The following is a 15,009-nucleotide window of genomic DNA, read 5'->3' as shown; positions in this document are numbered from 1 at the left end:
CTTGCCGAGAACAATGATGTAGAGATGTGCCACAAAAGAGGCTAAGAAATAGCTCTTCAAACCATTTACTGCTTCAGAGTTACGAAGTTTCTTTAGCATTTCACTACCGCAAGTAATTGGAGAAGAGGTCAGATTCTACCTGCCTCCACCAAAAACTACAATAGCAAAATGACTATGCCAGAAGTTGGCTTGCAATTGGGAGAAAAAATATATTCTAGATTTCGGAGTTACAATAATCTGTCAAGCTGGGGGGAAGGAAATGGGAACAACAGAAGAAATATATTTCTTCCTGCTGCATGGGGGGTGGGCTGGGCTGACAGCCCAAGTGCCAGAACAGCCTGCTCAGGGAGTTGAGGAATGCACGTTCTCTCCAGCATTAACTTCACATAAGTGAAAGTAGCGCTATGCTTTGTAAAGTTACCATTTTTTCCAGAGGAAGACCGAAGGAAATCTGAAACCAAACTAAAATTTATTGTTGTTACCACTCCTTGATTTTCTGAAAAAGGCACCTTTTTTAAAAAGCAGCACAGAATCAAGCAGCACTTTTTCAGCTACTACAGTTAAGTCAATCATTTGGCAATTGCTGGCCCTTCACAGTCCAATTTTTTGTCATTGTATCAGGGCACACTAAATAAAAATTGACCTTCTCACTACTGCTCTGCCCCAGCTTGGAAGAAACTGATTTGTTTAGGAGAAACCAATTTGTTTCATCTCCCAGTTATTCAGCAGAAGTATCATGCTGTAAAAGCTGCTAAGTGACATTCAGCATAGTGCAACAAGTACTAGTCAGTTTACTAATTTCTCCTCTCACAAAGAACCTTGCAAGTTATGCAACAATTTCAAAACATCTATATACTTGAACATAACTTGAGTATTAGATGTGTTTTTTTGTGACCTATTAAAAATAGCTTTTGCAGACTTAAATGATTTGGGTTTAAACTTATCCATGCACATTCAAAGACTGGAATTGGAAGCTTAAAAGATCAATCTTGAAGAAAGTAACAAATTAAGTTTTGTTTAAGTTTTAAAAGCAAACACATACACCATTAAGTACAGCACTAGCAAGTAAGCTCCCCAGTAACTTCCAACTGGAGGCTTGAAGCAGCATTTTTATACTGATAACACTTAGTTATCATTCAGTACATATTTCAATATTAAAAACTTTTCAGTATGTTTAGTATCCATAGAGTTGAAATTCAGACATTGAAAGTGCCAGCTTGTCTGAGCACTAATCATTTCACTCAATTCCACATTTCTGTATCTCATTTTGGTATTAACAGTTTTAGCCATTCATTACCTATGCACAAATATTTTGCTCCTAAATTACAAGTCCAGTTGTTCAAAACCTAATCAAATTTGTTATCACCAGGAACCAAGCTCACCCTAAAACTCTTGTCAAAATTAACACATTATATGGCTCTCATATGTACTGACAGTCCATCTTGTTCAAGTCAGTTTCTGCTCCTTCCAAGGAAATTAATGAAAACAAAACATAGCCTGCATAAGAACATTTTATTAACATTTCCCTCCTCAAAGAGAGCTGCAATAAGCAGTCTTTTCCAGAAGCAGGAAAAGGTTTGAAGATAGCAGAGGAAGAAACGCTGCTGGAGAAACTCACGCTCCAGATCACAGCTTCTGATAGCTTTCCTGCTTGACAGAAGGAGCCTGCGGAGGAGCTGATGTCCAGGAAGTGGCTGTAAGATTACAATTGGGCAAGTTCATACAGACTTTCTGGTTTGGCCTTTAATAACCTTCCCATGTCATCACACCTGCTCCTTTCATTATAGAACAACTTTTTTTTCAGTTTCATCAAAAAACAAAAACATACCAAACATTGTTCAACATACAAAAACATTCATTATTTTGTCATCACACTGACTTAAGTAAGGCAACACCCATGATTTATCCACTACAGGCCAAAGCAGTCCCAAACAGTTTGCAGTTACAGAAGTCATCTCTCACTGTTACTTTAGCATTTATGGCACTTCACCTACTCAAGAAGTTACTTCCCATTGCTTTTTATGCACTATTCAACATTTAAGGAGGAATATGCCCATCTTTGTTATTCACATAAACACCCAGTATCATCAGTGTATTCATCAAATGTCAAAAAGCAGGTCTGTCCGATCTTCAAATGAAGAAGTCAACTGCCAGATGGACACCACCACAAGAATACCACGTACTCCTGAACACCCTTATGAACTACAGATGTTTAACTTGCAGTCTTCACAGCAGGTGACTTTCTGGTCTTTGCTTACTGCTAACTTGAATCAAGGCTGCCTTGCATTAATAACGTGCATGTTTTGAGACAGTTAAAAAAACTTAGACAATTTTGTAATTACCATACAAGACTTACTTTAAATTGTCTAAACATGAGTTTAGAGAGCAATGAGAATAGGATGGCTGCTGAATACCCAGACATCTTTATACTTTGCAACTACCTTAAAGGACTTCATAGCAAGGTGGGAAATTGGGCTCTTCTCCCAGGCACCAAGTGATAAGATGAGTAGAAGCCACCTCGAGTTGTGCCAGGGAGGCTTAGGCCAGATATTAGAAGAAATTTCTTCACTGAAAGGGTTGTGCAGCATTTGAATAGGCTGCACAGGAAAATGGTTGAGTCACCATCCCTGGAGGTCTTCCAGAGATGTGCAGATGTAGAACTTCGCAGCATGGTTTAATGGTGGAATTCAGTGCTAGGTTAAAGGCTGGACTTGATCTCAGATGTCTTTTCCAACCTGAATGACTCTATGATCTTACACTGCATACAATTTTATGCTCAGACTTGTGTAAAATTATTCAAAGTAGCATGTACTTTTCCTGAACTGTAATTCATCATTTATGTATTGTGTGCATCTGAAGACCAAGGTGAAGCATGTCACTTGCTTGAGTAAGCCTTTTTAGGGCATCATATAACCAGCATAATACAACTGTTTACAAAGACAAGTTACTATAGCTTTCCTGTCACATATTCTAAGCTTCAAAGAGGCACTTCACTGACCCTTGAGCTTGCAAACCAGGAAGAAGTGGTTAGGTAATGTCAGAGGAAACCTTTGCTTCAGTGACCATGAGATGGTGGAATTCAGGATCCTGGAAGGCGGGAACAAGATAAGACAGGCCCTTGCCTTCCAGAGAAGGAACTTTGTCCTGCAAGATCTGCTTGAAGAAATCCCACTGGATAAAGTCTTAGCAGGAAGAGGAGTTCTGGAAAGCTGGTTGTTTTCAAGGATCACCTTTTAAGCTCCAAAACATAACACCCCAAGCAAAGATGGCAGGAGGCCTGCATGGAGGAACAGACTGCTCCTGACATAACCCTGACTGAAGAAGGAAGCATATAAGAGGCAGAAAACTGGAGAGGTGACTCAGGCAAGAAACAGAGACTTAGTATGCAGGCATGTGGTCAACCTCAAAGTCCATCTGGAGTTTAAACTGGTGAGGGACATGAAAGGCAGCAACAACAAATGTTTGTGTACCAGCAGCAAAATGTAGACCATAGAAAATGTGGGCCCAGTGCTGAATGGGTGAGGGGACCTGGTGATAGAACAGAAGGCTGAGGTACTCAATGCCTTCTTCACTGAAGCCTTTACGAAGACTTGCCTTCAGCATTCCCAGTTCCCTGAGACTCTCTACATTTGGACACAGGCAAGTCTACCTTCAGTGCACAGATCATGTCACATTCATTGTTCTGTGAGCATAACCACTGATGGAAGATGGAACACAATTTTATTACTCAAGGTCTCTTCATAAGGATTCTAAGCCAAGAGCAGCAAGGCACACGAGTGTTCTACAGGAACAGTTTGTTTCTGTCTTCTGCTCTTTATTGGATAACCCTGACATGAATCATCACTTTCCTACCCTAGCTAGGAAGTCAGGCTACTGGGAAGCTGCTTCAACACATGTTCTCCCAGGGAGAAGACAAGCTATCCAAACTGCAGTCATCAAGGAGTCAATACAAGCTGACAGTTTCCATGATCATGGCAAGGCTCTCAGATTTATTATGGTTGGGTTTCGCTCCCTCTCCTTTTTCCTTTTTCCTATTTCATTAGTTATCCATTGGTCATCACCCAATTAAAAGTAATTATTCTGGAGGATCAGAACATTTATTACTTCAGATTAAGATTTTCTTTCAAAAAAGATTTCAACATGTTTTCATAGAAAACTTTGGTTCTTGTCTCAGGACAGGGCCAATGCAAGTCATTCCTCATCAGATTTGAATGATTAGGCAAAACAAATGAAGGGAAGGTTTACCATCTATTGATTCTCTATGTGATCTCACATTATTAAAGCTGCAGTACAGTTTTGACTTAAAGAGACAAACCAGACCTACTTCCAAACATTATACATGTTTTACCAATTCCATTTTGAGCTGCTAGAATGCTAAGCTCATGTTTTACAGAGATCCACAGATCCGTATTAGTGAAGCATTTGTAACTGGAAGTAAGATCCAGCCTTTATTTTATCTCAATTCTCTCTGCAGAGAGTCATCTCACACGCCTCGTGTCTTTTGAAGTACAGATACCTGCAACAGCCACCCACGTGTGCTGCATCTCCATGCACCTACACACATTATTACTTTAGACTCCAGTTATAGAATACGCTATATTTTAGTTCTTACCAAATGTCAAAAATTGAGGAAGAAATTATGCAGTGAAACATCAACTACTCTGCATCCATGCACTAAATGAATTGTACACATTTAAAGATATTTTCATGTCCAAATTTGATAATGGCAATGTTTAACACAAATTCCTATTGTTATGTTTAAAGATAAATGCCAGGAGTGTTAACATTTTCCCAGATTTAAAAACCATGGCTACTGAGGCAGGCTCTATATCAGAAAGAATTGCTTCTCAGCACTTGACTGAGCAAATGATGAAATAGAATTTGTCACTACAGGAAGAAAACCATCATTGCCTAGAGAGTTTCCTACCATCTCGTTTGGCTGTCTGACTTGCTTTACAGAGGGAGAATTGGCAGAAGAAAATTGATATTGCTAACTTTGTCTTCATATCAGAAGTGAAAAAATACAAATCCAGAAAGACCCACTATAAAATAGAGTTAGAAAAAAGAACTTCAGAACAATGCATACAAGCTGAAGTGGGGATAAAAAAAAAAAAAAAAAGTAGTCTTAACTCTGTGAGGCCACTGCCAAAACTAAGCAATAATCAAGACGGTGTCAAATTAGACCATTCTGTCCTCTGGAGAAGTATTTGCCAATTGTTTCATTTAGCTTGTGTTTAAGAACTCAGGCAGATGTGGAATCCAACTAACATACCTAGCATTTGCAACAACCACCACTTAATGTTTTCAGAAATCTCCTGTAGCTAGCATTAACACCGCACATTTGCTCAACACTTCTTTAAAACCACTGCTTATCCTCCTCCCACCCATCCAGTCCCCTTAAAGATTTGCATCATTAATCTAAATTACAACTACTGTGGGAAGGAGAAAGACACCTGTAAGTCACCCTGCTGATATTGTCAAGCTACACATCTCCAACTGTAAGACATACTGAATTATGTTCTATGTGGTTCATTCTTTTGCTAAAGCTTTCTAAAAGGAATTTATGTCTACAGTCCGATACTCCTGCGAGGAAAAAGAATAGCCTCTAGCTTCAAAGCACAAGGCAGCACTACATGACACAGTAAAGTTGCAAGAAATTGGGAGCAAGAAGCCCCTCAGCCTTGGCCCTCAGTATGGATTTAAGAAGTCCTCCCTGTGGAGGGATACACTTAGACAGTAGAAAGCAAATATTGAGTTTCCCAGAGCCAGACTGGTATACACCATTCTGCTGGCATATGGAACTTTTTAGCCCAACCAACCACTGTAAGACTATCCACTGCTGAACATTACTCTCAGTTTTTATGCCCAAGAGCAAGCTGCTTGTAATTACTAATGGAGGCCTCCACCATCTCCACACACATTTAAAGGAACAGAGAACAAAAGATTCCTTTTAGAGCTAATGGAAGACACTGGTATAAGTTTTCAGATATAACAGAACAAAGAGATAATTCCACTCAAATCAGAAGCTGATTTACTACTAATGTAAAGATGATCCCTAACAGATAAAAGCAAGAAAGAAGTTATGATGTGCTTTTGTGATTAGAGTTGCTTTCTTTCTAATTTATCATTAATCACCCTTTCCCCCACCCCCATGCATACACCCTAAAATTGTTTGATCAGCTCTCAGAACATACGGCCACTTTTCCCACAATATGATAAAAGAAACCTAAAGAAACTGCAGGTACACCAAAATAAAGTGTTCTTCAAAAAGAATTGTTTTTATAAAAGACTCATTCCTAGAAGTAATCACATTCCCACTATACATAAGGCATGGTAGCCTACAATGAAGAGGTCTGTTCTGTCACAAGATATCCAGGGCTCTTCTGGTACTCTCATTCAGTCGCCATTTGGCAGTAAGTTTGAACACAGTGTAGTTCAGATGAGCTACTAGAACAAGGTATGTCTTCCAGCATGAAGATACAATACAATAAAAACACAAAATAGGGGGGAGCTGAAGCAGGGGTTGATCTATGCATCTCCCTGGAGGAGTTACACACACCAAGAAAAGGAACTCTGCAAGTTCCTGCAGACTCTTGACTTGAGAGCCTTCTTTTGTGCTGTGCAGAAAACTCTATACAGAAAAAGCTCACTGTTTTTCTTCTCCATCCTCCTCCACAAGGCTCTTAATAGAAATAGTGCAAGCTAATTTTTCCTCTAAACCAAAAAGTTATCCCCAAGAGCTCACACCTGTCTTGCATACCCTGAGATGCAGGTAAGCCAGCTATGCAAGAAGAAACCATGTAGGGATGAGAAGGCTCTTTTTCCAGTCCGCTCTCCACAACCATCTGAGTATTTCTCCTTATTAAGGGTGTTTAGCCATGCATTTGACTAACTGTTGTAGTTGTGACAAGGGTTTCAACGCAGGCTGCATCTTCCACAAATTTATGAGTTATTTCCTGTCTGGTGGGCTGCAGGTACCAGCAGGCAATTCACAGCCTGTCAGAGGAAAACACAACAGCTCTTCCTGCCCAGCCCTACAAGCCTCAGCAACTTGTCATGCTTGAGAGGCTCACAGATGTGCACCCAGAACATACTGATTGCTTGAGGTGATCACTTCATTCACTAGGATGAAGTAGGGCAGCTGCTACACATACACTAAATGCCATTCTCCCACACTTCTTTGGTTTTAAATCTTTATGCCACTGAAGTACTAGTACAGAACTTTGCCTGTTTCATGAGTCCTTTGTGTGGTTCTGGTTGCGCATGGATGGGGTGGGCTTCAGCTGATGACAGTTTGAAGAGACTGACCTCACAGCTTTAGGAAGTGACAGAAACCTGCCTGACCCAATGCTACAGTGCTGCTCTCATCTAGTACAACCTCCAGTTAAGCTTAATCTTGATCATGCCCATTGATGTTAGATTAGTACTTGGACAGCAGGGCTTGGAGGTAAAATCTGATAAACCATGACTGCAAGACAAGGCATTCACTATCTAAGAGACCCTTACTCCTGATTAGCCCAGCCTGTTTGCTCTTGTTGATGCAGAAAGATGTCAGTATAGTTGCACAAACCTCTGAATCTCAGTAGCTGAACAAATGTATACATCCACAGCATCCAGCGTTATAACTAACTACATAAGAGAGCAAAGCAATTTTCCCCCCATAAAAGTTAATCTGATAGAAACTGGACACACACAAACCCTTATGAAACATGTAGATTCAAATACAAGAGGACAGCACAGATAGCACAGAGGATGGAAAAGCAGAAGCTGCATCATCAGTTAGAGGATATGCTGACCTGTCTGAGCAAATCTCTTCTGCACAATCTCAACCACTTCATTTGTGACTACAAACACCTGACAAATCTTTTATGAGCATATCCCACTGCTATCACCTGCCTCAAACAGATCAAGCTCAGTTGAGATGAAGGACAGAAATACAGTAGTGGTCTCAAGCAAGGCAGGTTAACTCTTTCAGAATATTGATCTGGTTCAACAACCTAGCCTCTGAAAAGGCAATATCCCAAGTTTCTGACACCACTCCAGCATTTAAGTCATGCATACTTCAGTCTCCTCACAGGTTTCCTCTATTACCTTAGTTCTCATGCAGAGAACTACTTCCCCATCTGTCAAACTCAGCTGCTTCACCTATGGAACTGCCAACATTTAGCACAGCCACAAGGACTCTGCTCTGAAGCAGTTCAGTTCATAACACCAGCAAAGTGACAAGGATAGTCTATGCTTGTAATGACAGAAAGCCAGAATCCATACAAAGCACTAAGTAAATCGAGCTTAAAAAGGCAGGGCAGAATTTGGTTTCTCTGTTTGGCAGTAGTGTAACATCACTCTGAACATACATGTTAGTAAGGTCACTACTGGAAAGTAGAGACTTTTTTCTACCTATGAAGTGTTGAAGTTGCATTATATAGTGTGTGATAGGTTTCCATGTTCTGCGTTACCATTAGACATCTTTAATAGAAATCCCTCCTTAAAAGGTAGATATTTGATGAATGCTTTCCAAGAGTTAGAACACCAGACCACCACAAGGTTCCTTTCCTTCCAAGGGAATTTTGAACACTCAGAACTCCGAATTCCATTTAACTGCCCATTAAAGTAATAGAACATTTGGCAAGCCCCAAGTTACTCCCTGCCTGTTGACAAATATTTTTCTAACCAGTCCTATCATTTCAGTGTTACATCTTCAGCTACAAGAACTATTAAGCAAAGCCCCAACCCTTCCATACAGGGCACACATCCACTCCAAATACCAGCCAATAAAAACATTAAGATCTTCAGTTAAAAAAAAAATCCTTTAGTGCATTATTCATCCTGCAGTGTTAATCTGAAGCTTCTCCTCTCGTTCTTGGATCCAGTCAAAGGTTATTTAGAAAACTTCTGCCACTTATCTTTACATGCAAAACTTTTGCATGAACAACATGTACCTCATTTCATAGTTAATAAATGTCATCAGGAGACAAACTATTTGGACTGTTCTACAAAGGTTATCCCTATCAGCATACTCTAGAATTGGTAGAATCCAACTCACATATTGTGGAAACTAATATACAAGAAGTACAGAACAAGCCGTTGGTATTTAGCATGGTGAAGGACTAACTTAAGCAAATGTTTAATTGATTTCAACAATAACTTCAACCTTTTCTTGCCTAGAAAGACTTTGCAACTAGCTATGACAGGAAGCTGAGAAGTGTACCTATAGTAGGTGTTAGTAGATGTCTCTGGGTGTGCAAGCCTTAAATAAAACAAGGCTAAAGGTAGCTTCATATAAACTAATAAATATAGCACATTCATTTCAGACAGAAAATACAGAAATGAATATCAAATGGCAAACTGAAGGAAAAGCTCTTCCACAGAGGTTTGTAATCAAGATGTACCTGAGAAAGACTCCCTTGTGCTTTATCAACTATTTTTAACTTAAGACTCTTACAGAAGACGTATCAAATTCTGCTCCATCCTGGACATAGCATGTTGTGTTACTTGTATCTCAGGAATATTAACAAAATTAACTATAAAGGAAGTAACTGCATGTGGCTCCTTCCTTGAAGGAGGTATCTTCTCATTTCTTAGCCCATTTCCCAACACAGGGCACCTCCTAAGGCCTTGCACAAGAAGAGGGTCTCAGCTCTTCCAACACCACCACCAGTTGATTACAAATGCAATAACTACATAGATTACATACTACACCTTCCAAACTGTGGTGCCCTTACTACAGGCTGAGGAGCTGGTAAGTGGTGCTGCAATGTGCCAAGTCATCACTGGTAAAGTGTGATTTCTCTGGTGGTCAGTATTCACCACCATCATGTACACTTCCCAATACTTACACTACATGGTGAACCCCAGACAAACAGAGCAGGAAATGTGAAAAACTCCCAGCCACATTGCTGTCTTGGTTACACCAGCAATTCCTTTTCTGAAGCCACTAGAAGACCAGCAATTAGAAAACCTGACTGAACAAATACCCCTGCTTACGTGAAACTGTAGTTTCAAAGATGTTAAGAATGATGCACTAAAAGCACAGCGCTGGATAAGAAATGTAACTTCATTTCTGAATTATTTTGTGTAGCCAAAGCTGTGTTCTACCAAACTGCAACGTCTTTTCTTTTAAGTACCTACTCAAGTTACACTTCTGTTTGCCCTTTGTGAATTACCACAGTCTTTCCCCTTATGAAGCTAGCACACAGAGAAACCAAGTCAGAGACTTCGAAAACAATGGCTCAAAATGAAAAAAAGAACTGGCATTAGCAAGCTGCAGAAAGAAACTAGTTGGTTTTTTTTTTTTTTTCATTTCTCTAATAAATTGTGCTTCATCAGACTAGGTTTCCTTGGGGTGGGGCATAAAAAAAAACCAAATAAATCACACAACCCAGTGTACAGGCAAAGCTCAGAAGCAAAGCTTTAATCTGAAGTCTTCCTTTCAAGGAAAAGTATTTCATACACTCCAGCTTCACACCCTTACAGCCAATATACCTACTAGACCAGTGCACTGCTGCAGGCAGAATGCTCTTCAGTGGAACTCACAAGTTCCAGCTCAAGCCAGCAAGAAGCAAGAAGTGTTCCTGACAGTACATCCCATAGAAATAAGTCATGGAGTGGCGAGGAGCAGAAGGCACAGTTACACTGCAGAACCTCAAAGTGACGAGTTATTATTGCAGCAGCAAGTACTGCAGGCTGAAATCTAATAAACACATCACTTGCATTAGTCATCTTGACAGCTTCTTATACCACAAGCCTCACGACTTCAGCATTTTAATGCATTTATCAGATACCAGTGATGCATTTCCAACTGTTGTTAAAGTGTTCCATTTTAAGTTAAAGTTTTTTGGCAAGAGATAATTCCTGCCATGAACAGCTTAAGAATGTAGAAGAATCACACCGAGCAAGAGGTGTGTTATGTTTTAAAATGAATCCCGAGTGCCTGTACGTGAACCTAACAGAAGCGCAAGGCAGGTATTGCCAACTGTTAAGGAAACACAAGCTTGCAGCATTTCAGCGCTTTCTACATCCAGCAACGCATTTCTGCTTTGCAACAGTTTGCTGTACTTCTGATGCAGCCGGTCACAGAAGTATTAATAGAAAACACTTCTACCATTAGTCACTCGCACTCCTCAGGCTGAAGAGCCTACACTGCAAACACTCGTGCCTTGGTAAGTCGCACAACTCCCAGCTGCTCGCAGGAAACCAAAGCGACCCGAGCTGATCTCCAGCCACCTCCGGCTGCAGCCGAGCAGCGCAGGGCACCCCCGGGGCGGGGTGCCGGCAGCAGCGGCTCCAGCCTCGCCCTCACCCTCCCCGTGCCCAGGGCAGCAGCACAGAGCCCCGGGCGGCAACAGTTGGGGCCGCTCCGAGACCGGGCAGCCGGGGGCACGCAGCCGGGCTCTGAGGGGCTTCGTCCCCGGTGGGGGGGGCACAGATGAGGCTTTTGGGGGCTTCTCGCCACGTCCCGGCGGCGGGCAGGGCTGCGCGGCGGCCGTTGGCGGCCGTTAACGGGCACCTGCGTGAGGGGAGCGGCCGGGCCGGGCCGTGCGCCCCTACTCACCCGCACCAGGTTGCTGACAGCGGCCTGCACGGCCGAGACGGGGGCGGTGAGGTCCGGGATGGCCTTGCCGTCCACCTCGCCCTCCTCGTGCATGATGACCAGGTGGGAGATCTGCTGGGCCACCGGCTCCAGGATGCTCTCGATGGTGCGCGTGTGGAACACGGGCATGGCGGCGGCGGCGGGGCGGCCCCAAGTCCGCACAAACTCCGGCGAAACTCCGGCCCCGCGGGCTGGCACCGCACCGGGAGAGCCGCGGCCTCCGCGGAAGCAGGAAAACGGGGAGGAAATTAAAAGTTAAAGAATGCAGAATTAAAAATAAAACAAGCACGGATCCACCCCGAGCTCTCCGCCCCTCCCCGGCGGGCTGCGGCAGCGCGGAGCAGAGCGAAGCGGAGCGGCGGCTCCCGGCTCGGGCTGGCGGAGGCGGGACTCGAACCCGCCGCCCTCCTGCCTGCCCCTGGCGGCGCCCACCCCGCACTGGCAGGCGGCGGCAGCCAGGCGGCGGCTTTTCAGGCGGCCTCGCGCGCCGCCCCGCCCCCTCGGCCCGCCTCGCCCAATGGCCGGGCCGCCGCCGCCGCCGCCAGTGGCGCAGAGCCGCGTCCGTCAGCATTCCAGCGCCCCCCCCCCTCCTCTCCCCTCCCCGCCGCCTATTCCCGGCCAAGCCGCGTTGCGCGCTCGCTGGTTTCCCAGCGCGGGGTGACGTCAGACATTCTGCTGTCCATATAAGGAGACGATTAAAGCCGCTTGGAGAGCAGCGCTGGGGGGGGGGGAGCGGCGGGATTCCTGCGGGCGCCCGCCCTGGGGCCGATGAGGAGGAGAAGGCGGTGGCGGTGGCGCGCGCCGTGCGCGCTCCCGCTGCCCGTCCCCGTCCCCTGCGCGGGGGGTTCCTGAGGGCAGCGCCCCCCCCATACACACACACCCACAAACGCCCACACGGCGCCGCTCTCCGTGCCCGCAGCCCCGCGGCACGCCCCGGGCGCGGTCCCCAGCGCTTCCGCTGCCCTGAGGAGAAGCCCGAGGGGGGTGGGGAGGGGCCCGCGGCAGCGCCGGCACGGCTCGGGTGCGGGGAGCTGCCGCTGCCGCTGTTTGGTCTGTTTAAGGAATTTTTTTTGGTGCCCGCGCTGCTATTTCAAGCCGTCGAGGAGCGCTGCCGGCAGGCTGGCTGTGGCGCTGGGGGCGGCTGTGGTGCGCTGAGCGCCGGGACGGGGCCGGCCGCAGCCCCCTCAGCCCCCGCCGCGCCCGCGGGGCTCCCCTCACGGCGTGCCCCTCACGGCGTCCCGCCCCGCCCCGGGCAGCAGGCCGAGAGCCGGGCACAGCGCGCCTCAGGCAGGGTCCGAAGCCGCAGCAGCACCTGCAGCCCCTTCCTCCGGCGTGCCGGGGGCTGTGGAGCTCGCTGAGCCGGCCCTCGTAAGGGTCAGGCACCTCCTGGTCTGCACGGCCCCGGTTTGTTCACAGGGGGTACCTGCAGGCCTGTAACAGATAACCACGTTATGCACTGGCATTTGAGGCATACAAATACCGGCCTCTCAGCAGTGATGAGTGTATAAAGAGACCATAACCATATTTCGTGCTGTTGAGCATTGGCCATGTACCAGTGTCCGTACCAGTTACAATAAGCACGTTCCCAGTAGGGCCTCGTAGCGTACAATGGGTTGGTAATAACAAATGCCCACAAAAATCCTTCTGGATTGTAGTGTGAAGCAGCTAGGAATTACAAAAAGCAATTAGTCTGTGTTATAAACTAATAACCCGACAAATTCCATTTTGTGGAAGTATGCAAACCTTATAAACCACTTCTGCCTTGTGGGGCTAGCATGTGGGCTAAGTTCTCCGATTCCGGGCAATTGCTTCAAGTCTTGGACCTTCTACACTGAGTCCTGTCAGAAATATGCATGTGCACACATGTGTTTTAAAGAATAATGATAAAAAAAAAAAAAAAGTGTTTCTTGACAATTTTAAAAGGCTGTCTTGGTGGCTCTGATAGGTACGGTTGCTACAGGTAAAATAAAATATAAAAGATCAGACAGACAAACATTTCTGGCAGCTTTCTAAAACTTTACTCACCTACAGGGACAAAATATCTGTTAATGCATTTGGGGGTGAAGTGGTGGTTTTTCTTTCAGCATTTGGGTTATGCTAACATTTTTTTTTTCTGTGAAAAAAATCAATTTCTTGCCTGTACTGTGTGACTGTACCACAGATCTGCCACTGAAATTCCATGGCTGCTATTGGTGTGGCTACTTAATTTTCAAAGCCACATCCAGCAAAATTAACAGCAATTAACAAAATTAACTGCAATTAACAGCAATACATGCAGCACTATATATATATATGTATATTTAAGTACCACTTTTACACTGTTTTCTCTTTCCTTTGCAGTATTCAGATCTGTCACGTTGATGTCATATACATAACAGCTTGGCAGCAGGTACTGTTTTTATTTTTGTAACCAGATTCTTTTGCCCTTTGCACTGTTCAGTATCTGTAATTATGCACTAATTATGCTGCTACTGGGAGATTGCTTCTCCAGTTTATGCAGTTCCATTAACTCTACAGATCCGAACGTATGGTTAGAAAATAACAATATATTTGATCACAGTATTTTCCATTTCTTGAGCCCAAGGTGGAAATGTATGAATTCTTTTATTTGTCCTGCTTCCAAAATGGTGTTATACATGCCACAATGGATTTCCACTGAGAAAAAAGAGATGCAAATCCCCCTTTCCACACGCACAATATTTTAATATTGTTAAGAAGCTGTATCTATTATTAGCAGTATAGGAGTGACTAGCATCCCAAATAAGATAAAGTGGTTACACTGAAAGGATTATCTTTTAATGCACTCTATGGCCATTGCTATTTCATAAGAACTCAGGTGAGTCCAGTTAAACCCAATTCTGCACAAAGCATGGTATCAGCAAACTTTTCTGCCTACAGAAATCTTCACTTTATTTAGGGACACGATATCCCTCTATCCCAGATAATTGTTTATAAAGTTCTGACAACATGGAATTACCTGAATTTGTAGAGACGTTATTGGGGTAATCTTACCCACATTACTTTTTTTATTTTGCAAAACTGTAGTGAGAATACACAAGTAGAGATGAAAGACTGTTTTGTGGCTTCAGTCAATCTAGAATGGTTGCACTGACTGTCTTACCTCTGATTTTAATTAAACTTGAGTCCTACTGAAGGAAGAAAATAAGAATTCTTGGCCTACACACTGAACATAATGATCACTAAACATCCATGACAATAATCTACGTTCACCAGGTATACGTTTTTATTTTCATTACTTAGGCTTAGTTTTTGCTCTCACAATTTGTTCATTTTGCTTTCCACATATTGTGCAAATCCTTTTCCTACACGTAGTGTATTTTTATAATGAAGTGAAGAAATCCTCTCTTTGCTTCCACTGAAGTAAGAGAGATATATGAATAGAGAAGTAATAGACTGTT

The 15,009-nt window shown here is 43.8% G+C and overlaps 1 protein-coding gene across 4 annotated transcripts in view; it reads right to left on the bottom strand.

Annotated features, from left to right (window-relative positions):
• Nucleotides 1–12,039, bottom strand: part of VCL (vinculin) — a 62,866-nt gene extending 50,827 nt beyond the window's left edge. For 2 of the 4 annotated variants that reach the window (XM_082764952.1, XM_082764951.1), the window contains exon 1: nt 11,552–12,039. In XM_082764952.1, the coding sequence (XP_082621078.1) occupies nt 11,552–11,719 (168 nt within the window). In that variant the 5' untranslated portion in view covers nt 11,720–12,039. The remainder of the gene's footprint in view (nt 1–11,551) is intronic. The other 2 variants (XM_082764949.1, XM_082764950.1) reach the window with 1 other exon arrangement.
• Nucleotides 12,040–15,009: the final 2,970 nt, after the last annotated feature.

The sequence above is a fragment of the Aythya marila genome, assembly GCF_965140915.1.
Source record: "Aythya marila genome assembly, chromosome: 7".
Lineage (NCBI taxonomy): Eukaryota > Metazoa > Chordata > Aves > Anseriformes > Anatidae > Aythya > Aythya marila.
This window is presented reverse-complemented; position numbering and strand designations above follow the sequence as displayed.